Source organism: Aythya ferina, assembly GCF_964211825.1.
Source record: "Aythya ferina genome assembly, chromosome: 19".
Taxonomy (NCBI): domain Eukaryota; kingdom Metazoa; phylum Chordata; class Aves; order Anseriformes; family Anatidae; genus Aythya; species Aythya ferina.
In genome coordinates this window covers 7,909,871-7,937,722 of record NC_140309.1, presented here as the reverse complement: position 1 = coordinate 7,937,722, position 27,852 = coordinate 7,909,871, and the positions used below count along the sequence as shown (strand labels likewise).

Genomic DNA, 27,852 nt, shown 5'->3' with positions numbered 1-27,852 from the left:
CGGGCAGAGGAGGGACGGGAAGCGGGGAGGGGGCGCGCGGTGCACTGTGGGCCGGCGGCGGGATGTCGGGCGGCGCGGCTCGGCGGTACGTGGCGGCCGCGCTGGGCCGGTGCCGGGCCCGGGGGCTGCCGCTGTGGGAGCCGCTGAGGGAACGGCTCCCGGGACGCGGGGTGACGCCTTTAGGAACGGGGGGAGCCGCCGCTGCCGCTGCTGCGGCTGTCGTCTTGCCGCTGTTGCCGCCGCTGCCGCCGCGGAGGCATCTGTCGTCGCGGTGAGGCGCTGAGGGGGGAGGTGGGGAGGGGGGCTTTGGGGGTGCTGAGGGGAGTGGGGGGGGTTAAAGGGGTGAGGGGGTTTAGGGGGTGCTGAGGGGGCTGTGAGGGGGGGTTGGGGGGTGCTGAGGGGGGTTGGAGGGTTCTGAGGGGGTTTAGGGGGGTGTGAGGGGTTTAGGGGGTGCTGAGGGGGACTTAAGGGGTGCTGAGAGGGTGCTGAGGGGGTTGTGGGGGTGCTGAGGGGGGTGAGGGAGCGCTGAGGGGGCTGTGAGGGGGTTTGGGGTGTGCTGAGGGGGTTTAGGGGGGCGGTGAGGGGGCTGTGAGGGGCTTTGGGGGGTGCTGAGGGGGCTGTGAGGGGGGTTTGGGGGGTGCTGAGGGGGGTTGTAGGGTTCTGAGGGTGTTTAGGGGGTTCTGAGGGGGTGTTAAGGGTTGCTGAGGGGGTTGTGGGGGTGCTGAGGGGGCTGAGGGAGTGTTGAGGGGGCTGCGAGGGGGTTTAGGGGATGTTGAGGGGTCTGTGATGGGTTATGGGGGTGCTGAGCAGGCTGTGAGGAGGGTTTTTGGGTTGCTGGGGGGTTTAGGGGACGTTGAGGGGGCTGTGAGAGAGTTTAGGGGGTACTGAGGGGGGATTGGAGGGTTCTGAGGGGGTTTAGGGGGTGCTGAGGGAGCTGTGAGGGGCTTAGGGGTTTCTGAGGGGGATTTAAGGGGTGCTGAGGGGGTTTTGGGGGTGCTGAAGAGGGGTTTAAGGGGTGCTGAGAGGTCTGTGATGGGTTGACGGGGTGCTGAGGAGGCTGTGAGGAGGGTTTTTGGGGTGATGGGGGTTTAGGGGGTGCTGAGGGGGCTGTGAGGGGGTTTTCAGGGTGCTGAGGGGGTTTAGGAGGGCATTGAGGGGACTGTGAGGGGGTTTAGGGGGCATTGAGGGGGGTTGGGGAGCACTGAGAGGGATGAGGGGGTGCTGAGAGGGCTGTGAGGGCATTTGAGGGTTGCTGAGGTGGGTTTAGAAGGTGCTGAGGGGGCTGTGAGGGGGTTTTGGGGGTGCTGAGGGGGGGTGGGGATGCTGAGAAAGGTGGGAAAGGAGGGGTCTGCATGGGGGTGAGGTGGGAAAGGAGGGGTTTTGGGGGGTTTGGGTGGGGGCAAGGTGGGAGAGGGAGGCCTGGGGGGCTGAGGTGGGAAAGGTGGGGTGGAATCTGGCAGTGTCTGGGGGGGACGAGGTGGGAAAAGGGGAATCTAGGAGGGTCTGAGGGAGGCAAGTGAGGAAGGTGGGATCTGGGGTGTCTGGTGAGGTAGGAAGGGAGGGTTGGGGGGGTACTGGGGGTGGAAGGCTGGGGAGCAGGGCTCTGGCAGGGAAGCACGATGCCCTGTGGGAGGCTTGGGGCTGGGGCTCAGCTCTGTGTGCGCCCCGCATGGCGCAGTGCTGGGGACAAGCCGCCTCTTTGCTCCTAGGAACCGTCCCGAGGGCAAAGTGCTGGAGACAGTGGGGGTGTTCGAGGCACCGAAGCAGCATGGCAAATACGAGACGGGCCAGGTGAGCGCTCCTGGGGCGCGGCGCTGACCCCCTGGGCTCTTTCCACAGCCCTCGGGTGGCTGCGGGACCTGCAGGGTAGTGGTGGAAGGCCAGAGGTTTCACAGACCAGTGTGCCTCGTCCCTGCTGGGTCTGCAGTTTGTCAGTCATCTGACAATGGCGAGCTGATAAGAATCTGCAACCCGACAGAGCTGCTCGTGCAGAGAGATCTGCTCTGTGGGTTTTATTTAAGCATTTTCTCCCCTTAGCAGCAAAAGAACCAATTGCTGAATCTGAGACACGGCAGCTGAACTTGTCATTGGTGCGTGTACGACTCACAGATCTGTTTGTGTTCCTGGGCAGTCCCTTCTGTCCTGCTCGCCCTTCTGCACGTGGGATGTTCCAGTGCTTTGTTACTGGTGGAGCCGTTCAGTTTTATGGGACAGAGGGGACGTGGATTTGTTCTCTCATCCCAAACTGTTCATGTGCCCTCTCTGTTTTTGCTGTGCTGGTTATACCTGCATTCCCATCTAGCACATTCAGTCTTGTTCCAAGTGTTTCTCGTTAACTGAGGTAGCTTTTTCCTTAGATATTTTCAGAAAAGGGGCTTTTGGGCTCGTGCTTCCTGTTGTATCTAAGCTGACTGAAGCCAGCTGTGTATTCAAACGCAGTTATTTGTTCCTTTCAGCTCTTTCTTCACAGCGTGTTTGGCTATCGAGGAATAGTTCTGTTTCCCTGGCAAGCCAGGCTCTATGATCGAGATGTTGCTTCTCCTGTCACAGAAAAGTAAGGATTTTTTCACGTTTATATGCTATTGTGCTGCTACATTTGCACTTCTTAGCAAGTTTCCTGCTTCTTGAGGACAGCGGTGTGGTTCTGTTTTGTGTGAAGATGAACTGGAAGAGGGGTGCTCAAATAAGAGACCGTGCATTGGTTTTCTGTTAGAGACTGGATGGAAGTACGAAGGAAGAGTGTGTGTGTGTGAGACAAAGGGAAAAAATATCCTGTCGTCTTTTTAATAAAGCAAAATTTAGTTTTGCTTTGCTTAGTTTAACTTGCTCCTGTGTTAAAATTTCAGGCTGCTTCCTTTATAGGTTGCCAGTGAGTTGGATTTGTCAGCAGCCTTCCCCCCAACTTCCCCCCAACTTCCCCCCACTGTCCACTTTCAACCCCTCCCTAGGCCAAGTTCATCCTTCTGTTGCTTGAGTCACCATTCACTTCTCTGCTCTCTTCAATTTGTTTTCCCCTGACTGGTTTTGGAGGCATGCCAGTGAGTGTTTGGACTCGGAAGGGGGTGAGGAGTGAGCAGATAGGGAGTAAGAGGGCAGTAGGAATACCTGCCCCAGCCAGGAGGCTGGGCTGAGCAGAGAGAACAACTGAGTCTGAAAAGAGAGATGTGCTTGTGAGAAACACTGCTGGTTGTCATCTCGGCTCACCTAGCCTTGTATGAGTGGCTGATGCGAGTTTAATTTGGGTGGAATCGAGCAATTACAGCCTGTGAAATGCATTTTAAGAAGTCGTTGGCTATGAACGTGCTTGGTCCTGTTAACAAAGGCTTGCTGCTGTCTTGAAGTGAGCTCCCTCGCGTTCCGAGTCCCAGCTGAAGCAGGGGTTAGTGTGTTTGTGCTCGTGCTCAGTGCTCTGCTTTTCTCTTCAGGAGTGAGAACGCGGCAGGCCATGGTTCCAAAGAGGTCAAGGGCAAAACGCATACCTACTACCAGGTGCTAATAGATGCCCGGGATTGTCCACATATAGTAAGTAACGAATGTCACCTTGTTATTGAAACTCAGATACCTTCTCTGATGCGAAGGCTTTTCTGTCAGTGGCTGTAGCTCTAAGTGGTTGTGATGGCTACCTTGGGTCTTTGTCCTGGGATCGTTTGGAACCTGTAGGACAGATTTGTTTTTCAAGTCGTAATTTCCCTGAGAAAACTATTCTGGAATGTCATGTGACTGTTTTCTGGATAATGTTTACCCTTTCCAACCTCACTTCCTCCTCCTGTTGGCATTCCTTTTCTGGTGCGTGGAAGTAATTATAAACGTGGGTTGCAGCACTGAAAATGTTTTCCACTTGTTTGAGAGAAGAGTTAGTCCAGAGGAACTTAAAAGTGGGCATGTTCTGAGGTGAATTGGTTACATAAACCAAATGTTATGTGCTGTACAAAGAACGATAGTAAACTGAAGCACAAGTGCAAACTGACATGCAGCAGTCCGTTCTGAAAGACTTAAATGTCTCTTTTCTCAGTCTCAGAGATCACAGACAGAAGCAGTGACGTTCCTGGCAAATCATGATGACAGCAGAGCCCTCTATGCCATACCAGGTGGGTAAGGGGTGCCTCTAACCTCTGGAGATGCGGGTTGTTGTGAGGTGAGCTCAAAACAGTCTTGAAAGTTTACTCCTACCAGCGAAGTAGTGGAGCACTTAGGGCGTTCCTGTAGTGGCCCTGCTAGAAAAAACAGAATTACTAAAATGTGTGAGGCCATTTTGGGGAGATATCAGTTGGGCAGACTCTGGTCAGACAAAGGCATGACTACACTGAGCTAGGGAGACACAAATCCCATACACACACCCTGGTGCATACAAGCTGTTCTGCTTTATTTATTACCAGGACCACTACCTAGGTCTCTTGTCATGTGCATTTCCTGCCTAAAGTCCTTCTGGGAATCATCCCAGAATCCATCCTATGCAGAAATATCCCAGGAGAACGCTGCTGAGTTTATTACTGGCCCATTTCCTCCCTTCTTGCTTGCAATCATGGTATCAACATTGATTTCTGCTACCAAGTCTTTTCATTAACTTCTCACTAGTGGGATCTGTGTCTCTGCTGGGGACTTTGAGCTGCTCTTTGCTGGAAGCTCAACTGCTTTTGGGGTTTCTTTTCCAGGTTTAGACTACGTAAGCCATGAAGATATCCTTCCCTACAGCTCCACCGATCAAGTGCCCATCCAGCACGAGCTCTTTGAGAGGTTTCTCATGTACGACCAAACAAAAGGTAACTTCTGTCCTCTGAGGTAAATCCCCAGAGCCAGCCAGATGCTTGGGGTGTCTGTGACAATTATCCAGAGGCCATTATCTTGGATATAGTGTGAAAATTGTGGTCTGGTTTGGATTTTGTTACAGTAAAGCCTCCTTTAAGTAATCGTTTGTAACTCTGCAGGCAGTTGCTGAGGGGATGTGGCTGCAACACGTTTATGAACTCCAATCTTTCCCTCCTCACAGTTCCACCTTTTGTAGCAAGGGATACGCTGTGTGCGTGGCAGGAGAAGAACCACCCCTGGCTGGAGCTCTCCGATGTGCACCGAGAAACCACAGAGAACATCCGAGTCACGGTCATCCCTTTCTATATGGGCATGCGGGTAGGTGTGTGCTGCATCTGGCTGCGTTAGTGCTGTGAGCTGGTTCACTTGCATGTTTTTCTGAGGGCAATTCACTCGCTGAAGGTACCTTCTGCTCACTGGAGAAATCACTTTTTAATCCCAGTTGTAATTTTGTTGTCATTATGTCCAGCAGAGGTACCAGTATGGAAATATTTGTCATTAGTGTTTTGGAGACTCCTGCAGATTGGCTTTCTCTTGTTATTTGTAGGATGGGGAATACCCTGGGCTTCTCTGCAGAACACCGTTAGCAAGATATTTAGGAAAACTTGTAAACTGGCCCTTTAGTGCCTCAGTTGCAGCTGGGCATGTGCGTGAGGTGGCACCAAGGCCATCTGCCCAGATAACGAGCCCGTTATCCTGCCAGTGGTGAGGTTGGCGGGTGCTGACCCGCTTCCTGGCTCTGATGCAGGTTACAGGGTTTGGCTACAGACTGGATTTAGCTGGTAACCACGCACACTTCATAGCATCTTCACGTGGGCCTCCCAAAATAATAAGGCTCCAACAGACTTCTGAGCGGGAGGGCTGGGAATTACAGCAGCAGTTTGAGTTCTGAGCACAGCTGCTGTGACGGGCGAATGTTCTGGTGTGGAGCTGCAGCTTGTGTGGAGCCCAACTGATGTTTGTCCTAACCTCGTCGGGGAAAACAGGTGCCTGAAAGCAAGGAAACGGAGGAAACGGGTGGTTTTAGAGCTGTAGAAAGTGCGTAATTAAGATGGAGATCGACCCTCCCTAGTCACGAGATCCCTGCCAACCTCCCAGCTCGTGATTACATGTCTCGAGCAGAGCCAGTGCCAGGCGGTAACTGCTGGGCTGCTTCGGGGAGCAGCTGTCCCTGCGCTCATGTGAGTTGTCTGCGTCAGGCTGGCGTGGAGCGAGAGCCCCCGTGCTTGTGCTGTGCTGACAGCTGAAGAGGTTTTGGCGCTGAGCGTTGAAGGGCAGCTGCTAAAGTCTTTTGTTTCTCTTGACAGGAAGCCCAGAATTCCCATGTCTACTGGGTAAGTGCCTTTTGTTTTGCGAAGCAGCTAAAGGGAAGGAGTTTATTTGCTGTGGCATCACTGCCGTGTGATAAGCTCTGAGGGAGAGTAGCCCTTGCCTGGCAACTGTTTCCCAGTATCGGCTGTGGGTTATCAACTGTTTGCAGCTGATGCTCGTTGTTAATAACAATTTCTCTTCCATCCAGTGGCGCTACTGTATTCGCTTGGAGAACCTTGACAGCGAAGTGGTACAGCTCCGAGAACGGCACTGGAGGATATTTAGCTTGTCCGGCACCTTAGAAACAGTCCGAGGCCGCGGTGTTGTGGGAAGGGTAGGTATTGTGCAGCTTCTGGTGGGAAGTGAGCTCTTTGCTGGAGTCCTCTCTCTTGGATTGGTTTGCCAGGAGATTGCTTAGCGGGCAAAAGAAATGTGTGGAACAGAAAATAGGCAGTGGGGGGGGGGGGGGGAAAGTAAGGTTTTTATTTGGTATTAGTTTGTGTGAATTGAAATCTCACAGTGAGCGTTAAAGAATGCTCATAACTGACTGATAATGGGGAAACTGGAATAATCAGTAATTCTGGTGCTGCTCACTGGGCAGGTTGTTTGCCGTGTAGTTGGGAGCGATGCTTAGATGTTAAGAAGCAGAAAAGAGGAACTGGTGCCAAATGTCATAATGAAGGTTGTGATTCTCTTTTTCTTCTCGCTGTGTACATCTGTTGATGCCTGTCTGTGGAGGAATCCAAAGATCCGTTGCTGATGTAGAGTGGTCTCTTCTTGTCTCCTCAGGAGCCAGTTCTATCCAAAGAACAGCCAGCATTTCAGTACAGCAGTCACGTCTCCCTGCAGGCATCCAGTGGTCACATGTGGTAAGAAGCACTTATTACTGCAGTAGTGGTTTAGATGTAGGACCCCACAGCGCTCAGCTGGGATGCAGAGTGTGCAGTCTGGAGCTGTGGCTTCAAGGTGGGTGGAAACGGACTGGCCGGGACGCATTTGGTAATTAAAAGGGGTCTTTGTATGAGCAGCTTCTTGGGAGCACTAATCCCAGCTCATGGTAAGGAGAGCTCTTGAGTCTCTGCACCAAGAGAGGCTCCGGGTAAACTTCTCCTCCTCCTCTGGTCTGTGCTGGGCTGGACTGAAAAGACATGAAGCAATTCTTCATCACCTGCTGCTGCACTCGGTTTCTGCCCTTTTCAGTGCTTGCTGCAAGGGATGAGGCTTCACGCTGGTGTTTCCCTAGGCAGCAGAGGTGTGTGCACAAGGATTCCTGCTCTTTGGAGAGGACTGCCCTTTTGCTGGGCTTTGGTTTTTGTCCCTGAGTGAAGCTGTGCAGTTCTGTGTCCACAAAGAATTAGCGTGTGGGGTTACTCCAGCCAAGGTCTTCAGTTTAATTTGCACCCAAATCCCCTCCTGTCTAAGTGCAGGCAGGAAGGCGCTCAGCCCGAGGTGTGTTTTGCTGTGCTGTGGGGTTAAAGCAATTTCCTCTTGTTTTACATTTCAACTGGGTTAGCGCATTCAGTGTTGTCTCTGAAGAAGAAACGTGCAGCCACCTCTTGCCTGCTGTGTGACAGGTCTCTGTGGTCTCAGTAAATCTGTTTCAGATGTTAAGCTGCCTTTGAGTTGGGGAAAAATGTGAGAGCAGCTTTTTGTCTACCAGATACAGCCGTGTTTGACACGTTCCGCACTGTGAGTGGCCTGAATGTATGTCCTGGGGAACAGAAATAGACGTAGCGTTTGCATTTTTTGCCCCCTTTCTCTGCATACACCCTGAAGGGAAGGAGATAAAGGCTCTGAAGCTCAGAAGCTGCTCAGCTTGAAGTCGTTTTTTGTTGTGTGCTTTCTGTGACGTGAGACCCGTTACTCTCTGCAGCCCTTGTGCCCGTGCTCTGCGTCTCAGGGCAGTGGGACTGCTTCCAGGGACGTGGCAAATCCCTCGTGCGTTCAGGGACAGCCAGACTCGGTTCTTCAGTGCCCTTTTCTGAAATGCAAAGCAGGAGCTGTTGCAAATTGCATCCGTAATGAGATTTGGTGTTATCACAGACGACTAGTGGGGCTTCTGCCAGGGAACACGCATCCGAATTCACTTGTAATCGGTTTGTAAAAATAGCTCTGGTGGTTCTGCCTCCTGTGGGACGGGTGTGAGGTAAACACTGCTGCAGATGCTTGGAGTGCGCTCACCTCCTGGAGGATCCAATCGTGACATCTTTATTCAGGAAAAGTGGATTAGAGATGTGATGTAAACTGCCCGGGAGCCTTCCAATAAATGAGTCATCTTGGCAGAGATGTGCTCACTGCCGAGCCGACCTTGCAAACGCAGCCCCAGAGCCCCTCTGCAGGATACAGACGAGCTTGTTTCTTACCTCCTAGCTGCTGACGACCGGCTGCGTGTTCCCTGCCCTCAGCGTGATCTCTGCCCTTATTTTGCAGGGGCACTTTCCGATTTGAGAGGCCCGACGGCTCCCATTTCGATGTCCGAATCCCACCCTTTTCTCTGGAAAGCAACAAAGACGAGAAGACCCCCCCGTCCGGCCTTCACTGGTAGAGCAGCGGGAGCGCCGGGACCCACCGAGAACTGTGTGTGTTGTAGCCCTTTGCCTCCCCCTCGTGCCGCAGCCAGGAACACGGAGCTTTTAAACCTTTTAAACCATTTTCGTTTTAACCGTTGTCTAACGGGGGGAGGCTGTTTGTTTTCTCTTTTTTTTTTGGAACTTTAGTACTGGCTCTCTCAGGCTGCTTGTAACCATAAGCTGTGTTACCGTTAACCCTTCCCTTCGTGGCAGCCGCTGGGGTTGGAGCTGGGGACCGTCGAGCTGTGCTGCTGCAGAAGAAGATTTCCCCTCAGCGAGCCCGGAACCTCTCCACCGTGTTGTGAATTCTCTGCCATGTGAGGTTTCTCTAATAAACTGGCCCTTCCAGTTGCAACCAGTCTTCCTTTGTAATCCGAGGCCCGGGCTTTGCCTCCTGGCTCCCTCCTCGCCCAGCTGTAAAGAGGAATTGGCTCAGCCAGAAGGCAGCAGCGAGGATGTGTTTGGGAAGCTCGGCTTCCCTGGCGAGGCGCAGCCTTCCTGCAATGCAGCTGCTTTCTGGGATCGAGCCAGTGTGTGGCAGAGCAGCCCGTGAGCTGTGCTCCCCCTTGCTCAGCTTGCCTGGGCTCTGCGCTGGAGCGATGCAAAGCTCGTTTTGTGCTGGGGGAGAGGGCACAGAGGGGGAGAGGTGGGTTGTGAGCAGCCTGCCGGGTGCCTTCGTGTGCAGCTGCGGTAGTGCAGGGGAGCTAAGGGCGTGTGGGCAAGCAGCCTCCTGCCCCATGAAGGCTTGCTGAGCTCTAGGAATACAAAACGTGGCTCTGTTTTCTTGGGAGTTTGTGCTTTGCCAGGAGTTGATTGTTTCAACCTGGAGTAGCTGCCCGCAGTGAGGTAGCGCCTGGCTTCTGCTCTTGCTCACTCAGCTCAGCAGGGTGTGATTTTGGGTCCTGTGTGCCGCAGGCACCGCACAGGTCAGTGAAATGCCCGTAAGCTTACCGTGCGTGGATCTGTGGGGATTTTGCTTCTACGTGTGTAGGGCCACCGTGCAAATCAGCAGCTCCAAGGGTCGTGAGCCTCCATGGCTGCTGCTGCCTGTCTCAGGCGGGGGCTCTGCAGGGGGCAGAGGCTTTTTGGTGGCTTTGTGTTGGGAAGCCTAGGCAGAAAGAGTCTCAAACTGCTCCTTTCCCTAGCCTTGCTTAAATAGTGAGGGATAAATCACTCACAGGGCTGTTTTTCCTGGTTTTGAGTCCTGCCCTCTTCGCTTTTGGCTCTGGAGGCAGTGTGGGGCTGTCACAGCTGGTGGGCAAGGACGGGGAGAGCCTGGATCCTGTCCTGCAGCCAGCAGCCACCTGTATAAGGAGAATTAATTACTACTGCTTAAATAATGCTTGTTTTTCACCCGCCTTTTCCCTTCTGTGACTTTTTCCCTGTCAGGCAGGGCGTTGCTCTGCCTTACAGCCGCCCTGCCTCCCCCTGGGGGTGCCGACCTCATCCTCCTGGGCAATCGCACCGCTGCTGTCAAAGCTTAACCCTATTTTTCGGGAAACCCTGACGCTATTTCTCGGGAAACACTATTTGTCAGGAATCGATTGATTAGAACGGATTGTCAGGCATTTATTAATGAAAATCCCTTGTCAAGAATCGCTGTCAAAAAAAAAAAAAAAAAAAAGGGCGGCGGGGCACGGGGATCTGTACGGACACCACCAATAAACTGCTGAAGGAGCGGTTCGCTCTCCTGTTTCTTATTTATTTCCCCGCGGTACCGCCCCCCGCCTCCGCCGTCCCTCGGCGCCGCCATCTTGTGCCCTCCCCCTCCTCCTCCCCCTCCCCCTGACGTCACGGCCGCCGGCGGCGGAAGTGACGTTAGGCGGGGCGGCGGAAGTGGCGGGCGGTGAGGCGGCAGCATGGCGGGCGCGCACCGGGCCGGGCCGCTGAAACAGCAGAACAAGGCCCACAAGGGCGGCAAGCGGCGGGGGGCCGCGGGTGAGCCGGGACGGCCCCGGGAGGGTCCCGGGAGGGTCCCGAGTTGCCTCAGCCGCTTCCTGACCGGTTTTTGTTCTTCCTCCCCCTTCAGGCAGAGTCCCCGTGAAGGTGCAGAGCCGCCGGCAGCGCCGCGAGCTGGGCAGGGCGGACCGGAGGCACCAGGCCCTGCAGCTCCGCCGGCAGCGCAAGGAGGCGGTGAGGGGCTGGGGGGTGGGTTGGGGAGGGCTGGGGGAGGGTCAGAGCCATGGTTCTGTGGCTGGATGGGGTTTGGCAGCGGAAAGTTTCCCGAATCTTGCATGTTTGTGCAGGGTTAGGGGAGTTTTCTGGTGTAAAAGCTCACAGGTGATAGGGCTGCAGGGAGTGGCCTGGAGTTTGGTGTTTGGGCTGGAGAAGGGGAGGCTCAGGGGAGGCCTCATTGCTCTCTGCAACTGCCTGAAAGGAAGGGGTGGGGAGCTGGGGTCGGCCTCTGCTCACAGATAACTGGTGATAGGACCAGAGGGAATGGCCTCAAGTTGTGCCAGGGGAGGTTCAGGTTGGGAATGAGGAGACATTTCTGCTCAGAAAGAGCAGTCAGGCACTGGGACGGGTTGCCCAGGGAGGTGGTAGAGTCACCACAGCCCCTGGGGGTGTTCAAGGAATGGGTAGGTGTGGTGCTTGGGGACGTGGTTCAGTGGCTGACAGTGGTGGTAGGGGGGTGGTTGGACCAGATGATCTTGAAGGGCTTTGCCAACCTTAATAATTCCGTGGTTCTACTGCTGCTTGGGATCTATGGGGCTAGTGAGGCATTACAGGGCTGAGCAGGGCTTCCTGGCGCTGGGGTTCACACTCTTGGGGCTCTGCCCGCAGGTGCTGGCGGAGAAGCGGAGTTTGGGCAGCAGGGATGGGCCCCCGCACCTGGTGGTTGTGGTGCCGCTGCACGGCAGGGCTGCAGCACACGCCGCCCTCCGCCTGCTGCAGAGCCAGGACTCGGCCGTGCTCCGCGTGGACGAGGGGAAGGCTGGGGGCTTCGCCCTCCTCTGCCCCCAGCTCAAGCAGCGCTGGCGGTTTGTGACAGCGCAGACAGGTGAGGAAACGCTGCTGGTCTGGGAAGTTTTGGCTCCAAACTCGTGGCAGCCCCGCTAACGGAGGTGTTTTGTGCTCAGGGGATCTGCACGCTGCCTTAGACCTAGCCAAAGTCGCCGACTCCCTCCTGTTCATCTTGGATCCTGTGGAAGGCTGGGACAGCGCAGGGGAGTACTGCCTCTCCTGCCTCTTCGCACAGGGGCTCCCCAGCTATGGTAAGAAAGACACATCAGGGGCTTCTTGTGGGCTACAGATCCAAGGGGGTGCTCGATGGGGGCTTAGTGTTGTAATAAACAAAAACTCCTTATGGAAATAGGTGACCACAGGTCTTCAGCATCTCTGTTTCTGCGTATAGGTCAGGTAAATGCCACTGTTGTGCTGCCTCTGTGTGTTATCATCCTGGTAGGGCAGTGCTAGAGGTAAAAAGGTGTCCTTGGTGCCTGTAGGTGCCTGGTGGCTGTTCAGGCACGCAGAGCAAAAGGATTCAGATGCGTTCTTGCTAAGTTCAGTGCCTCAGTCCCTATCTCCATGGTCTCTTTTAAAATTTTATATCCGAAGACAAGTTTTATGTTCTATTTTTTCTTTTGAAGGGGTGAGGCTGCCTCTGTAGCTTGTAGTGTCCATCTCGTTTGGTTGTTTGGGTTGCAGATCACCAAGCATTAACACAGCCTTTGGGTAAAGGGGCGTAAAAACCTAACGGTGACCTCTGCCCTGTGCCGTAGCTCTTGCAGTGCCGGGGGGCACTGACTTGCCGCCGAAGAAGCGGATCGACGCCAAGAAGAAACTTTCCAAAGTCATCGAGAAGCGCTTTCCAGAGGCCAAGCTCTTCTCCCTGAACACGGAGCAGGAATCCTCGCTGCTGCTCAGGCACCTCGCCACGCAGAAGCAGCGGCACCTCGCTTTTCGGGACAGGCGGGCTCACCTCCTTGCCTACGCTGCCGAATTCCTGCCCAGCCCAGAGAGCGACCGGGTCGGGACCTTGAAGGTGTCCGGCTTTGTCCGGGGCCAGCCCCTGGACGTGAACGGCCTGGTGCACATTGTGGGGCACGGGGACTTCCAGATGAGCCAGGTGGACGCGCCCCCCGACCCCCTCTCTTTGAACCCCCGGGTGGTGAAGGGACGGAAAAAGACGCAGGACATGGATGTGCAGGTGCGTGGGAGCTCGGGGCTTTGCCGGGCCCCTTAAAACACAGAGTTTTGAAACTTTCCTCCCGAAAAAGACAATTTGGGGTGTGTGGTCGAGGGCGGGGGGAACATGGAGCTGTGTGAAGAGAGGAAAGGTGCAGTTCTGCGCACAGCATGTGATTACTGTTGGGTTACAACACAACCAAGGGAGTTCCTGCTGTTACTTGTCAGGGCAGGGATATTTTTTGGCAGGGAGGGTTGTGGGAGGAGTTAGGCCTTTGTTTCAGACCGAGGGCTGGCTTCAGTTGCACCTCTTCCCAGCTGGGGACTCTGCTTTTGCCCTTCAGGAGGACTGTGTGAACGGCACTGAAGAGATGGAGGAAGATGTAAAGCTCCTGATGAAGGCAGACGCGAGCAAGCAGGAGTCCTTGCAGTCAGAAGTGGTTCCTGACCCCATGGAAGGGGAACAGACGTGGCCAACTGAAGAAGAGCTGCAGGAAGCAGAGGGTGAGTAGCAGCAGGATTTCCCTGCTTTTCCTTTGTCTCTGTTTAAGGGGTTGTTAGAATCAGTGGGATGGCTGCGGAGGAGCCAGGGTTACATCGTCCCTGCCTTGTCGAGGCTCTGACAGATCCTGTGCAGGGAATTGGTGGCTCGGGAGGTGGTCGTGGCCGTTGTGATGTGAGGCAGGGGGGAAATTCTTCCTGTGCTGACTGCTGCTGGGAATCCCACAGCTTCTCAGCGGGCAGACAGGGTGGTGAAGGTCCCCAGGGGCACGTCCAAGTACCAGGCTGCCTGGATCGTGGAGGACAAGGAGGGCAGCGATGAAGATGGTGACGTGGATGATGACATCGATGACGATATGATGGAAGAAGCAGCTTCCCAGGTACTTCTATAAATTAATAGTGTCGCTGATCTGGGTGCTGTAGGATATCCTAGCACAGTCCTGTCCTTCCAGCTTTCTCCAGGAAAGGGCCCAGCACTGAGCTAGGACTTGTCTGGCTTTCCATCCTTTCCATCCTTCTTTCTATGAGACCTCTCACACGTATCCTGTTGCTTCTTTGGGCTGTTTGCTACCAAAATGAGGGACTGTGTTGTAGCCATGGCTCACGCTGCCCAAATACAGAGTTTTTGGGGCTGTGCAGACACCAACAACAGTTTGTGTGCTCACGGGCTCTGCGCTCTCCTGTATCAGGAGGGGGAGAGCAGCGCGGAGGAAGAGGAACACTCAGAGGAGGAGTGTGAGACCATGACCGTGTCCGAGTGCGTGCGGGACGACCAGTACGATGAGAAGGTGGAGGAAGATGAGCAAATGCTGGAGAAATTCAAGCAGGAGAGAATGGACGAGATGTTCCCGGACGAGGTGGACACGCCGCGTGATGTGCCCGCCAGAGTGCGGTGAGGATCTGTGAGCCGTGCAGGGAGAGGGGCTGGAAGGGGCCTGGCTGTGAGGGTGGGGCAGGAAGCCTGTGATGTCTCAGCCACGATGTCTGAACCTGGCTGAAGGAACTTGTGAAGATGAACCTTTAGGCTCTGAGGCTTCCAGCGGAGATGCTACTGGGGCAGTGTGCAGTTCCCCAAGGCAGAGAGAGCCGGGCCTGAGCTGGGAGAGGGAGCGTGGCAGAGCCCTAACGCGAGGGCAGGTTGTAGTGTGCATCTCAGCAGCTGCTTGGGTTGGTGAAGCCTCTTGGCTTCTCTTTTCGGCAAGCACTGAGTGCACGAGGAGCTCAGGGATTTCTTGTCTTCTGCAGCGATGTGACCGCCTTCTGCGTGGGTGGTTTCCTCACTCAGCTGCTGTGCTTACCTCTCCCTTCTCTAAGATCTTTTCTGTGAAAACTAACGTTTGCTTTGCTCTATTTGCCCTTTCTGAAAGTGACTCCCTGTGGATTTGTAAAGCGTTTTCTTTCCTGTTGTCTGTCCCTTAGGTTCCAGAAGTACAGAGGGCTCAAGAGCTTCAGGACTTCTCCGTGGGACCCCAAAGAAAACCTCCCACGGGACTACGCGAGGATTTTCCAGTTCCAGGACTTCTTCTGCACCAGGAAGCACCTCTTCCGGCAGATAGAGAAAGAGGAGGCCGAAGGAGCTTTGGTAACTTCCTTTCCTCTCACATTTCCATCTCTTCCCTGCCACGTTCCCTTGCCCCTAGTGGGAGAGGTTTGGCAGGGAGGTGGCCGCGTGGATGGTTCAGCCAGGCGGCTCTTAGCCTGATGCCACAAGTACAGCTGGTGCTGCTCTCCTGGCTTCCCTCCCTAGCCCTGTGGTTCTCCAGACCCCGTTTCTATTGAAAGAAATGCTCACAGCTCATCCTCTCTCGGCAGGTCGGCTGGTATGTCACACTTCACATCTCCAACGTCCCTGTCGGGGTGATGGAGAGCTTCAGAGAAGGGAAGCCGCTCGTCCTCTTCGCCCTGCTTCCTCACGAGCAAAAGGTGACCAAATACAGCTGATTCTGGGAACCCTTTGCCAAGGGAATTTGTCACTGCTGCAGTTTTTGTTGCCGTCTGCTCTGCCTTTGGTTGTTTGCCCACGCTGCTCCCAGCCTCTCACGCTGCTGCCTCTCCTGCAGATGTCTGTGCTGAATTTCCTGGTGCGGCGCCATCCGACCAGCAGCGAGCCGGTGAGAGCCAAGGAGGAGCTCATCTTCCACTGCGGCTTCAGGCGCTTCCGAGCATCCCCCCTCTTCTCCCAGCACACCTCAGGTTTGTGAGGGGCCGCTGTGGGGGGAGAGAGAGCGGCCGGGCTGGGGTTCCCAGGGCAGGAAGCCCGTGATGTCTTAGCCACGATGTCTGAACCTGGCTGAAGGAACTTCTGACGACTCACACCTAGGCGCTGAGGCTTCCAGGGGGGACTCTAAGTAGCGTGGGGGCTCGGGCAGCGTGGTTTTCTGGTCCTGGCAAGCTGGTGGCAGGCTGCGTGCAGCCAGCTGGGAGCTCAGAGCATCCCTTTCATTCCAATACTCTCCACCAGCAGAGAAGCACTGCACGTGGCCTGTTTTTTGCTGCCAGGGCAGAGCTTGATGGGGTTTCCCAGCGCTCTGAGGACTGCCGTTGGGCTCAGTTTGATCATTGTTGTTCTGTCCTAGCTGATAAGCACAAGCTGGAGCGTTTCCTGCGCCCGGATGCTGCCCTGGTGGTGACCGTGTATGCTCCCATCACTTTCCCTCCTGCCTCAGTGCTGCTTTTTAAACAGAGGAGTAACGGTGAGTTGGACACAAATGTTAGCAGGCTTTGTGTACCCTACTTCTGAATTGCAGGTATTCAGAAAGCACGGCTTGGAAAAGACTTGGCCTTTGTGCTGTTTGAGCAGATGAACATGGAAGGAGCTGAGTTATCACAGCCACTTTGTTCCTACTTTGGGGTTGCTCTGGGCCTGGAACGATTTGGGGAAGGGTTTGTGGTGTGAGGGAGGTGAGGGCCCGGCGTGGTAACGACTGCGCCCTGCAGGAATGCACGACCTCATCGCCACGGGGTCCCTGCTGGCCGTGGACCCCGACAGGATCATCATCAAGCGGCTGGTGCTCAGCGGCCACCCTTTCAAGATCTTCACCAAGACGGCGGTGGTGCGCTACATGTTCTTTAACAGAGGTACGGCGCGGCTCTGGGCTGCGGGAGCAGAACTCGGAGCGGCCGTGGTTGGGTAACAAAGCCCCTTCCTCACCTCCTTCCCTGCTTTGATCTCCAGAGGACGTGATGTGGTTTAAACCGGTGGAGCTGAGGACAAAATGGGGTCGTCGGGGACACATCAAGGAGCCGTTAGGTAGGTCGGGTTCTGCGTTTCCTCTCTCACGGTGGGCAGCAGAGAGCTAACGGCCTCCTCTCGCTGCCTAGGTACCCACGGGCACATGAAGTGCCACTTCGACGGCCAGCTGAAGTCGCAGGACACCGTGCTGCTCAACCTCTACAAGCGGGTGTTCCCCAAATGGACTTACGATCCCTACGTCCCGGAGCCCGTGCCCTGGGCAAGGAGCGAGAGCGCGCTGCCCCTGCAGGAGGTGGAAATGGAATGAGCCTGCAGGCAGCGCGGCCAACGCAGACGGTGCCTTAGCCTCTCCGACGTGTCCTCGGCCTGTGTGCGTGGGGACAGCGCTGATGTCCTGGCCCTGTTGGTGCCAGGGCAGCTGTCTCAACAGCTGGTGCTCAGGTAGCAGCTGCAGCTATTTATTTTAATGAACGCTGTTTTTAAAAATCTCTGAAGTCCCTGTGTCTCGGTGGGGGCTGGCTCTGGAGGCTGTGAACCCTCGGGGGCTCCTCCCTGTCCTTGCCCTGCCCCGGCAGTGGCTGAGGGGATTTTGCTTTGTCGTACGAGTTTGCTGGACGTTGTTGAGGACACAGGGAAAGAAAGGTGAAGTAGCAGCTGGGGCGTGGCGAAGTGCAGCTCCCTCGAGGCCTTTTCCTGAGCTGCAGGGCTGGGCTGGGGGAGAACAAGCAGTGCTTCGCTTCCCAGTCCCTAGGAGTGACCTTCGGCTTTGTAACGAAGCGATTTGGGGCTGCAGGGACCACCACCTGCTTATTTCTTCAGAGAAGCTGTCAGCCCTCTGGGGCTGTCCATCTGTTCTCAGGAGCATATAAATCCCTCTGCACAAACTCAGAGCGGGGCTCTCGCTGCTAGAGCCCCCACTCTGTTCCCATTTCCCTTCCTGGGGGAGCTCAGGTCCACGTTTCCCCCACACAGCACAAACCAAACGCTCTCCTGGAGACTGCCTGGAACTGCTCTGAGAGCGCAGCCAGGCCTCCCCCACCTCCTGTTGGCTCAGCAGCTTCGTCCTTTTTCCCCCCCCAGCTTCGTAGCTGGCTCCTGGGAGAGCAGCAGCTGGCCCCCAGCACCCAAAACGTGCTGCTCCAGGGCTGCAGAGGGCACCGGGCGTGCTTCTGCCTCTGCAGCACATCGGAGAGGGGGAGCAGAGCTTCCGCCAGCCCTTTCCAGCTGGAGGTTGGGGCTGTTTGCTCAGCTGCTGCTGGTGGCAGGGTTTGTACCGCCCTGGGACAGCGCAGGGGGGAGAAGGACGGGGCAGGGCAGGGCTGGAGGCAGCTCCCTGCTGGGAGAGGGGAGCCAGGGAGTGCTCGCCTCCATTTCTTCCTCCAAAATCACCAGGACATCATCAGTCAGATCCCTGGGATGGGCAGGATTTCTCCCTTTTTTTAAGGGATGGCTGAGCTGCTGCTGCTTGGGGCGCCTTCCCCTGCAGGCACCGCTTCCCTAAGGTGCTGTGGGTGGCAGCTGCTCCTCCTGCGCTCATCCCTGTGCCCCCAGCGGGACCCACCACTGCCTTTACCTACAGCAAAGGAGCCCTGAGTGCTTCTGTAGCACCTCAGCTCCTCGCTTTGGGCTCTCCCCCCGCTCCTCCAGCACCTTTTGGGGCAGCAGGGCCGTGCCAGCGGGGCTGCATCCCCCCCTCCTCCTTCCCTCCAGGAGCAGGGATCCACCCCCAGCTCTCCAACCTGGTTACCCACCTGCCTTACTTTACCACCAGGCTGCCCCTGCAGGCTGTTCGCAGCTTTGTGAAGGGGGAAATCAAATCCATGCTGCAGAAAGCCCCGAGCATTGGGGAGCCCCACTGTGTCTGTGGGAGATCCCATACGGCTTCAGGAGCGAGCCCCAGAACCCTGCAAGACCATAGGGCCACTAGAACCCCTAATAGGACCACCACAACCCCAAATAGGGCCACTAAAACCCCGAATATCACCACCAGAACCCCCAGTAGGGCCACCAGGACCTCCAACAGGGCCACCAGCCCCCCTAGTAGAGCCACAGGGGCTCCGTTCCGCGTTCTCTGCTACCCTTTTTGTCCCCTCCCGGCCGCCGTCCCTCCCTCCCCCCCCCCCCCCCTCCCGCCCCGTCTCCGCGGCGGGCCGGGCGCGAGGGAAGATGGCGGAGGGCCTGGAGCGGGTCCGCGTCTCGGCCGCCGAGCTGCGGGACATGGTGGCCGCCCAGACCCGCGCCGCCGCCGCCGGGAGGGCAGGTGAGGAGCCGGGGGAAGGCTTCAGGGAACGAGCTTCGGGGTTCGGGGAGAGGGATCCGAGATCGTCGCCTCCGAAAGGCGCCGGGGGTGGGCGGGGAGCGGGGCCGCGTCCTCGCTGCCGGTCGCTGTGGGGAGAGAACGCGGGGGGCGGGGGCGCGGCCCGGCGGCTGTTTGGGCCCCTGTCCCTCTGTCCGTCCCTCTGTCCATCCCTGTGTCCGTCTGTCCGGCTCCGTAGCTGCCCGGAGAGAGGCAGCCGGGGGTGAGCGGGGTGCCCGAAGGCAGGGAGGTGCCCCCGGAGGCAGCTGGGGGCTGGGGGCTGGGGGCTGTCAGCCCCAGGGCTGGAAGCTCTCTCCCGGTTCCTCGCATCGCAGCCGGCCGCTGGGTTGGGTTGGCTTCGCTCTCGGCACGCTGCTTCTTTGGGGTGAAGCTCGTTGTGGGGTTTGTTGTGGGGGTGTGGGGCTGGGCAGCTCCACCCAGCTTCGTTTTCTGGTTCCCTGTGAGCCCCCCCCTGAGAACTTCGGGTCTGGTCTCTGGGATCAGCCGCCAGCACCAGGCTCACTGCTTTTGCTTCATATTTACATATTTGTCGTTATTTTCTTCTGGCGTGGTGGGAGTAACTCTTATCTCGCCATCTCTTCCTAGAAAACATGAAGGAGGTGAAGGAGCCAAGGCACCGCAAAGACAACAGGCGCCCGGACCTGGAGATTTACAAGCCCGGCCTCTCCCGGCTGAGAGGCAAGCTCGTGTCACCAAAGCACGAGGCCGCCGGGAAGGAGAGGAGCGGGACCGAGGAGAGCAGGGAGGAGAGCGCTGCTGAGAAGGGCCCTGCAGCAGGAGGGGCTCCTCCGGTCGCAGAGGACTTCGGCAAAAGCAACAGCCCCAAGCAGAACGGCCCTTTGCAGGGGAACGAAGAGACGGAGGCTAAAAGTGGGTGGCAGAGCCAGGAGAGCTCGTGCAAACAGCTCGCTGCGGATGAGTGGTGCCCCAAAACCACGCGGAGAGCCAAGAAGCCAGACCAGCAGATCTACCAGCCCGGCAAGCGCCTGCATTCGGTCACCAAAGACCCAGCCCCGCGCTCGGCTGCCGAGGAGGTCGCCTGCAAGATGGAGCAGCTGAGGGTGGAGGGAGACGAAGAGGCCGAGAAAGGGACCGGAAAGGATGCCAGAAAAACCAAAGCAGGCAAAGAGGACAGAGAGGGAAGCCAGGCCAGGGAAGGAGGGAAAGCCTCGAGGGGAGAAAAAGGAAGGCGGACGGAGCGAGGCGACAGGCTGAGGAGAGCAAACGAGGAGGTGGCGCCGGGGAAGCCGGGCTCCACCAAGCGCTACTCCCGCTCCGACAAGCGGCGCAGCCGATATCGAGCCTGCAGCACCAGCTCGGCCGGCAGCAACAACAGCGTGGACGGGGCCCCGCTCCTGGACGGGGTGGAGAGGCGGCAGGAGCGTGCCAGGGAGAGGCCACGTCCTCGGAAGCAGCTCTCCGCGTCCTCCACAGACTCCTTGGACGAGGACAGGATCGACGAGGCAGGAGCGTACGTCCCCGGCAGGCTCGGGGACAAGAAGAAACGTTCGGAGCAGAGTCGGGCTTCTCGGAGCGAGAGCGAGTGGAGCAGCAATGGCCGGGAGGCGAAGGGCTCCTTCCGAGTCACGTTTGACAGCAGGACCATGAGCAGGGACATCAGCCTGGCAGAGGTGGATAAAAAAAAGCCCCTGAAGGCGTTTTGCAATGACTCAGAAGCTTCGGAGGCCAGGAGGCAGAGCAGAGAGCCCCAGGGGAGAGGCCGCGGGATCCTGTTCCTGCCTGCCAACACCGACCTCTCCGCCAGCACCTCGGGCTCCCCCGAACCCGGCCACCCCGGGCCCCGCCTGCTGCTCGCCGGCCCCAAAAGCTCGCGGAGCCGGGGCCGCGGCGGCACCGCTCGCAGGCTGTGGGACCCCAACAACCCCGAGCAAAAACCTGCCCTGAAGAGCCAGAGCGCTCAGCTCCACTTCCTAGACACGGACGACGAAGTGAGCCCCCCAACCTCCTCCTGGGGGGATGCCCGGCAGGCCCAACCCTCCTACTACAAGTTCCAAAACTCCGACAACCCCTACTACTACCCCCGGGCCGCCGGGCAAGGCGCTCAGTATCCCTACGCCGGGTACTCCCTGCAGTATCCCGTGGGGCCGAGCAACGGGGTGTACCCGGGAGCCTATTACCCGGGCTACCCGGGCCAGGGGGGGCAGTACGCCTGCGGCCCGCTGCCCCCGGCCCCTCTGAGTGCCGAGGTGGAGCAGCAGATGCGCAGCATGCAGCAGCAGGAGCTCAGCAAGCTCCTGCGCGAGGCCGGGAACCAGGAGCAGCAGCTCAGCAACCTGCTCTCCAGAGACCGCATCAGCCCCGAGGGGCTGGAGAAGATGGCCCAGCTGAGGTTAGTGGCAGGGGCGGTTCTGCTGCCGGCATGGGGGGCTCCCGGAGGGCCTGGGAGAAGGAGATTTTGGTGTCTGGGAGGCCGGGGCAGGAGCTCGCAGGCTTCTGAGGTGCTGGGGCTGTTCGTCACGTGCTGGTGGCGTTTGATAGCAGGAGGAAAGTGTGGGTGAAGATCTTGTTTGCCCAGGCTGGGAGCGAACCATGTGGCTCCTCGTGGTCATGGAACGTTGTGTGTGTGTTGTAGGGAAACAGGAGCAGGGCAAGCACCTCCTGCAGCTCTTGAGTTCTTCTGCTCTTGCTGGAGCTGCTCTCTCTTGGTTCCAGTGCTTTGGGTGCTTGCTGGTGTGCTTCTTTCTCACCTGCCCTCAGTTATCAGCTGATTTGCATCGTGGGCTTCACCTCAGCGACTGTTTGTGTTCTCAGAGCGCTGCCTGGATGCCTGTGTAGCAGTTGCAGCACCTCCCAAGCACGGGGCAGTTTGGTTCTTGGCACCGTTCAGCCCCGTGCCATGTGCCAGTCCAGGGGGTGGCCTACTGGGGTGCCAGGGAGGTGACAGCGGTGCCCTGGAGGGTAGCTCACACGGCCGTAGCGAGGTTCTAGCTGGCACCTTCCACGTTTGCTCGTGACCTCTGTGTCTCTGGGGCTCCTCAGGGCCTTATTTTCAGAGCCAGCTGGCAGCACACCCAGCAGGTGAGCTCATTTCAGAGCCTGTGGCAGTGCTGCTGTGGCCAGCGCTCCTGCCCTGCCCCGGGAGCAAGGTACAGGTGGCCTCATCCCCATCCTTTCAGTGCATCTCCCAGGACGTGCTGTCAGCCGGTCCGTGGAGCTGCCTTGGCTCTTGGCTTCAGGGGTTTCTTGGCCCTGGGGCTTATTTAGGACAAGAGGGAACGGCCTCAAGTTGTGCGAAGGGAGGTTTGGGTTGGGAATTGGGAAAAACTTCTCAGGAAGAGCAGTCAGACGCTGGGACGGGCTGCCCGGGGAGGTGGGGGAGTCACCGCCCTGGGGGTGTTGGAGGAAAGTTTGGATCCGTTTCACCGGGAGCTCCCCCAGGTATCGTGGAGCTGCTTCTAGCCTGTAACTGTTTCATTAAGTTCAGAGGAGGAATCCTCCTCCGGTGGCTGGGCTGGGCTGTGGGGGAATGAGCTTTCTGTTCCTCTGAGGCTTATTTCCTTCAGGTGTAACTTTCTGCTCTCATTTTTGAGGGATTAGGGTCTCTGTTTCACCGTGTATTTTGGTTGGATGGAAGGGAGGGACGCATCACTGCAGTGCCAAGACATCTCCTGCTGCCTGGTTCCGTGTGTGCTTATTCCTGGCCCCTAGGAGCTGGGCTGTGCTCAGAAGGAGCAAATCCTGCTGGTGTATCAGGAGGCTGCGTCCTGCTCTTCCCAGTGGCAGAGCTGTCGCAGGGTCTCCTAGCTCTTTGGCAGGCACAGAAGGGAGCCGGTCCTTTCAGATTTGCTCTGCTGGAGCCAGAAGGGTGATGGCAACAGCTCCTGTCTCTCTAGAACATGCAGAAGCATCGATTGCTGTATCTTGTGAGCGGGGTGAACTGCTGATGCCTCGTTCTTGCTGGGTGAAAAGCATCGGGTGGCTCAGCACGTGCCCTGCAGCTCAGCTGGGTGCACCCCTGCCCGTGTTTCCCCCTAGGGTGGAGATGCTGCAGCTGTACGAGCGCTGCATCCTGATGGACATCGAGTTCTCGGATGCGCAGAACGTGGACCAGCTGCTGTGGAAGAACGCCTTCTACCAGGTGATCGAGAAATTCCGCCAGCTTCTCAAGGACCCGCTGGGGGAAAACGCCCAGGAAATTCGGATCAAACTTCTCCAGCTTCTAGATGAGGTAAGGGAGAAAGAAGCCCAAACCCCACTGAAGCTTTGGGTGGGACTGGGCGGTGTTTGGGGTGGTGTTTGGGGTGGTGTAGGTGGACAACGAGCCTTCCTGGTCCTGCTTCTATCTCTGTGTGCCTTAAGCCATGCAGGGAGAATGCTCAGCTAGGTGGTGATTTAGTCCAGCAGCTGTGGGTCCAGGTGGATGTTTGTTGTAACTTAAACCAGGCTTGTTTTGGTGGTCCTAAAAACCTCTGAGATGGGAGATTGTTTGGCCTCATCGTTACTTTCTGAAGAGAAACAGCCCAGACCTCAGGGAGAGGAACCTTTCTTACCCATGGTAGGGCTGGTGTGGTGATTTTGCCTTGCCCGGGAGGTTTGTACCATCCAAGCACGCGTGTTTTTTTGCAGGGCGCTTTGTTTTTCGATGGCTTGCTCCAGAAGCTGCAGGTGTCGTACCAGTTCAAGCTGGAGGACTACATGGACGGGCTGGCCATCCGCAGTAAGCCCCTGCGGAAAATGGTAGGTTGGCTTCCCCCTGGGCACTTCTCACCCCGTCAGCTGCACGCAGCGCGCTGAGCTCAGGCTGCTGCCCGTGCCAAGAGGTAGGCAGCTGCACTGAATAGATGTCAGTGTGTTTGCAGGGAATCTCAGCTGCTGGAGAACTTGTTGAACCAACTCCAGGGCATTAACATTTCTTGGCATCCTTTGCAAAGAAGGAGCTCTTTTTTTTTTCCGTTTTCTTTTTTCTTTTTTAAAATCAGCTCTGAGACCGGGCCTAATAAAGGGAAGGAAGTGCCCAAAGGTGCCCTGGCTTGGCCTTAGCTCTTTAATATCTCTAATTCCCGTGTGTGGAACTCAGAATAAGGAACAAGGGGAGCGAACAGTTGCGCTGTCTCCCTGACACATGACAGTGATTGCCCTGAGCTGTGAGTGCAGGTGTGAGGGACAGCTGGAAGAGGATATTTTCGTCCAGCTCCATTCCCAGAGATGTGTTTGTGTTAGCCAGTTCGTCCTCCTCAAATTGGTCATGGGCTGAATGAGCCACAGATTCCGAAACCCACCTCCTCTGGGCGAGAGCTGGGACGTTGATGTAAGGGAGTAGCTGTCTGGGGATTGGCTTGCCCTTACAAATGCTGAACCAGTGCCCTGGAGCCTCCTCATTTTAATTCTCTGGCCCTTCCGTGAGCCCCTCAGGTTGTCAGTGACCTCCTCCTACAGTCCCTGTGTGTTCACTGGGGTTTAAGGTGAGCCAGGGGTGTGCAGCTCCCACATAATGTCCTGAATTCCTCCTTGCAGGTGAAGTACGCGCTGATCAGTGCCCAGAGGTGTATGATCTGTCAAGGGGACATCTGCCGGTACCGAGAACAAGCAAACGATACGGCCAACTACGGAAAGGCACGCAGGTATTGTGTTCCTCACCCCAGGGCTGAGGAGAGCTCTAACTCTATCTGGTTACAAGGGATGCATCTCGTTTCGTGCTTTAACTTGCCTCCAGCCTCTTTTCACGGCTCCTCGTTGTGCTGCAGCCCTGTGAAGGTGCGAGGTGTAGCCTAGACTGCTTCGTACCCCAGTCAGCACCCCGCAGATCTGTCTTCCTCCAGCTGTCTGGCATGGAAGTCGTTCTGTGCTGATCCTGCGACAGGCAGAGTTTGTGGTGCTGAGGCTGGCAGAGGGACTGCAGTGTTTTCTGCTAGCTTTTCAGCTAGGGGAGGTTCCCCTCTACGTGTCCATATGTTCCGACTGCATCAGGAGTTACTGGCGCTTGTTGCTTCCTGACACTCTTGCTTTGCCTGGCATACTGTCATTTTTTCAGATTTTTGTATTTATTTATATTTTTTTTGCTGGAACAAAGACTGATGGCGTGCGAATGAGCCTGTCACGGGGCACGGAGCCCTGAAACTTGTAGTGGTTTGCAGAACAGGGCAGGGAAAGCTGCCTGGTTTGAACCTGGTTTGAACTCCATGGCATCATGGAGTATGCTGGTATCTGAGGGGCTGGGAGGAACGTTGTGTGTTTGTGATGTGTCTGAAGAGAGTGACAGATCCGTGTGGCACGATATAAACTGGACAACACAATTGAGGGAAGATAGGAGGGAGGAACGGGCTGCCACTGAACTGACCTCTCGTCTTTCGGGATGATTGAATATCTTGAAAATATTGGGAATGAGCTAAGCAACCAGAAAGGTTTGGTTCCAGCTGCCAAAAAGGCTAAAACGGGGATGGAGAGAGAAACGTTTCCTGCATAGCCCATTCTCCGTGCCTGAGGCTGGACTGGGGACAGCGCTCGCTGCATCTGGCTAAATGCTTGTCTTCAGGCTGAGCCAAGAACATTTCTTTCTCCAGCTTTCTGCCTCGCCCTCTTGTCCTGTGCCCTGGTTCAGACTCTCCAGGCTGGGTACAGGCTTGCTGGCTGTGCATGCTCACGCAGGCAGAGGGCACTTGTGCAAAGGGCCTCTTCCCTGCAGGGCCTCCAGCGCTTCGGAGGGAATTCTGTGCCCTTAACAGCGAGGGAAGCAACCTAACTTTTTCTCTGGTTCTTCCCTTCCTCAGCTGGTACCTGAAGGCTCAGCAAATCGCTCCCAAGAACGGCCGCCCGTACAACCAGCTGGCGCTGCTGGCCATCTACACGGTGAGGTGCTGGGCGTGCGGGGATGCAGCAAGCACAGGAAGAGCCTCTGGGAGGGTTAGGGGTTTCCATCTGGCGGAGGAAGACGTTTAAGGCAGTGCAGATGTGTTGTTTTTTTTTTAAAGAAAGAAAGGCTGATGGCAGGGCGTGCTCTGTGGATCCCAGCTGTTGTGGCTTCAGGCAGCTTGGTTAGATCCGCAGTGCTGCTGCAGGCTGTCAGCATCCTGGGGACTGCTCTGTAGGCTGTGGAGTGCACACATTTTGAAAGGGGACTGCTTCTAAGGTTTTGCACGAGATTCTTGTGCTCAAGACCATGCTGTTGCGAGGCTTCTGCTTGCCACGTCTTCAGTGAGCCTGTGAGCAGCAGTCTGAGCAACATCAACACGACTTCCTGAGCTTTGAGTTTTGCTGGCTACTCCAGCCATGCAGCAAAGCTCATTGCAAGGAAGAATTGCAGCAGATAATGGGGGCATCAGAGCGGGGCATGGGGACGGGTAGGGGTCTGCCCATACAATGCTGAAAGGTGCTGGTTTAAAACACCAGTTCAAAACTGCAGGGCTTAGAAATGTGCTTCCCTCGTGGGAATGGCCTTTCTGGCTCTCAGCGTGGGGCTCGGAGCAGCAAAGTGTCCTGCCATGCTGTGACGGTCTGTAAGGCCAGCAGCACGTGGACAAAACCCTAAATAGCTGCGGGTTGGTGGCGTAAAGACTTGGAGGCTGCTTTCACAGTGCTCCCTGTGCTGGCGTGGGGGAGGAAAGATGCTGAGAGGTTGCATGAGTGTGCAGGGATTAGCCCAGGGGCAGGCTGAGGTGCGGAGGGCATCCTTCTACACCCTTGCCAGGAGCCTGGCACAGCCTTCAGTATTCCTGGGCCTCTGCTCCTGTAAAACCCACGTGGAGTCATTTCCATACTCATAGCAATGTTGCAGAGTTGTTTCCTGACCTGTCAGGAATTCACTGTTTGTACCGTTGCCCTTTGCTGTGATGTCTGCTGAGAGGTTTTTTGTGTGAGCCTCTGGGTTAACGGCTCCTGTGGCAGCCTCAGGGCTGCAGGCTGAGAGGGAAAGGGGCTTGAATGCGGAGGGAGAATTATCGGGGTGCTTGGCCTCAAACTTCCCAGGATGAGTGCTAGCTCTGAGCCCGGTTGTGCTTATTTTTTTTTTTGCAGAGGAGAAAGCTGGATGCTGTCTACTATTACATGCGCAGCCTGGCTGCCAGCAACCCCATCCTCACGGCCAAGGAGAGCCTCATGAGCCTGTTCGAAGAGACAAAACGCAAGGTGAGCAGGGGCTGAGCTGCGGGACGCGGCGGCTGCCTCAGCTGCCTCTCAGCTGGAGAGCTGAGGTCTGGAGAGAAGGGTGCTGGTGGCTTTGGGGCTCGGAGTCACCACCAGTTGACTTCTAAGGAATTCCATACTGGGATTCAAAAGAGAGAGAGAGAAAAAATGATGCTGCCTGTCTGCAGCCAGCTTTTGGGGTTGTGTAGTCAGCCGAATCTCTTATTTCTGGGTCACAGACTGTCAAAGAGCCCGGCTCAGCAAGGCCTGGAGGTTGCTGTGTTTTGCAGCATGGCCTCAGCGTGCAGCTGGATTATTGCCTCATCCCAGCGAGGCGGGCGGCAGAGGCTGCAGTCCCTTTGTGCCCCAAATCAAAAGTGCAGCGTGTCGGCTGCCAAGCGCTGCTAGGACTGGGCACGGCTTTTCTTGTCCCAGTGCAGTCAGATTCAAAAACCTCTCACCCGTGTCATCCTGTAGTGTCAGAAACCAACTTCTGATCCTGTCAGTGAGTTATTGCCATTTCGAAGCTGGTGCAAAAGCCACTTTCAACACATAAATGAGATGTATTTTCCCTGCCCCTCGATCCCTGGGTGAGCTGAGCCTGTCCTGTCCTCGCAGGCGGAGCAGATGGAGCAGAAGAAGCACCAGGTGCTGGAGCTGAGCCCCAGCCGCCGGGGGAAGGGCAAGAAGCCCACGTTGCGACAAGTCGGGGACGACGCCACGCGGCTGGAGATCTGGATCCATCCCTCCCACCCCCGCTCCTCCCAGGGCCACGAATCCGGCAGGGATTCTGAGCAGGACAACGGGCTTGGGAACCTCAGCCCCAGCGACGTGAGTACTGCAGGAGGCGGCTGTTGGCTTTGGTGTCATGTGTTTGGAATGCGGTGGAATGACACTGGATCTGTTTTGCTTTCCTGTTGCTAAATTTTCCAGTGTTCTGGCTTCCC

The 27,852-nt window shown here is 56.6% G+C and overlaps 3 protein-coding genes across 4 annotated transcripts in view; all 3 read left to right on the top strand.

Annotated features, from left to right (window-relative positions):
* The first annotated feature begins 43 nt into the window (after positions 1 to 43).
* Positions 44 to 9,042, top strand: POLDIP2 (DNA polymerase delta interacting protein 2). The gene is made up of 11 exons (XM_084493203.1): positions 44 to 271; positions 1,710 to 1,791; positions 2,457 to 2,554; positions 3,426 to 3,522; positions 4,013 to 4,088; positions 4,653 to 4,760; positions 4,988 to 5,124; positions 6,114 to 6,140; positions 6,326 to 6,451; positions 6,907 to 6,986; positions 8,548 to 9,042. Exons 1-11 carry the CDS (start codon positions 63 to 65, stop codon positions 8,660 to 8,662), a joined length of 1,155 nt encoding a protein of 384 aa, XP_084349329.1. The 5' UTR covers positions 44 to 62; the 3' UTR covers positions 8,663 to 9,042.
* A 1,450-nt stretch (positions 9,043 to 10,492) lies between these two features.
* Positions 10,493 to 16,995, top strand: TSR1 (TSR1 ribosome maturation factor). Its single transcript, XM_084493197.1, has 15 exons — positions 10,493 to 10,625; positions 10,717 to 10,820; positions 11,472 to 11,688; positions 11,768 to 11,902; positions 12,410 to 12,837; positions 13,160 to 13,319; positions 13,545 to 13,696; positions 14,006 to 14,208; positions 14,736 to 14,898; positions 15,129 to 15,239; positions 15,377 to 15,509; positions 15,893 to 16,009; positions 16,254 to 16,394; positions 16,492 to 16,566; positions 16,638 to 16,995. The coding sequence occupies exons 1-15, from the start codon at positions 10,547 to 10,549 to the stop codon at positions 16,814 to 16,816; spliced, it is 2,397 nt and encodes a 798-aa protein (XP_084349323.1). The 5' UTR covers positions 10,493 to 10,546; the 3' UTR covers positions 16,817 to 16,995.
* Positions 16,996 to 18,642: 1,647 nt separating this feature from the next.
* SMG6 (SMG6 nonsense mediated mRNA decay factor) overlaps positions 18,643 to 27,852 on the top strand; it is a 105,154-nt gene continuing 95,944 nt past the window's right edge. For both annotated transcript variants that reach the window (XM_084493196.1, XM_084493195.1), the window contains exons 1-8: positions 18,643 to 18,769; positions 19,412 to 21,176; positions 22,823 to 23,015; positions 23,414 to 23,524; positions 24,302 to 24,408; positions 25,555 to 25,633; positions 26,798 to 26,908; positions 27,524 to 27,736. In XM_084493196.1, the coding sequence (XP_084349322.1) occupies positions 18,676 to 18,769; positions 19,412 to 21,176; positions 22,823 to 23,015; positions 23,414 to 23,524; positions 24,302 to 24,408; positions 25,555 to 25,633; positions 26,798 to 26,908; positions 27,524 to 27,736 (2,673 nt within the window). In that variant the 5' untranslated portion in view covers positions 18,643 to 18,675. The remainder of the gene's footprint in view (positions 18,770 to 19,411; positions 21,177 to 22,822; positions 23,016 to 23,413; positions 23,525 to 24,301; positions 24,409 to 25,554; positions 25,634 to 26,797; positions 26,909 to 27,523; positions 27,737 to 27,852) is intronic.

Excerpts from the sequence above, each read along its gene's own strand:
- TSR1 (XM_084493197.1), top strand. The coding sequence starts at position 10,547 with ATGGCGGGCGCGCACCGGGCCGGGCCGCTGAAACAGCAGAACAAGGCC. Across the intron at positions 13,320-13,544 it reads AGAGCTGCAGGAAGCAGAGG|CTTCTCAGCGGGCAGACAGG; the intron begins GTGAGTAGCAGC and ends GGAATCCCACAG. Across the intron at positions 14,209-14,735 it reads GATGTGCCCGCCAGAGTGCG|GTTCCAGAAGTACAGAGGGC; the intron begins GTGAGGATCTGT and ends TCTGTCCCTTAG.
- POLDIP2 (XM_084493203.1), top strand. The coding sequence starts at position 63 with ATGTCGGGCGGCGCGGCTCGGCGGTACGTGGCGGCCGCGCTGGGCCGG. Across the intron at positions 1,792-2,456 it reads GCAAATACGAGACGGGCCAG|CTCTTTCTTCACAGCGTGTT; the intron begins GTGAGCGCTCCT and ends TGTTCCTTTCAG. Across the intron at positions 6,987-8,547 it reads GCATCCAGTGGTCACATGTG|GGGCACTTTCCGATTTGAGA; the intron begins GTAAGAAGCACT and ends CTTATTTTGCAG.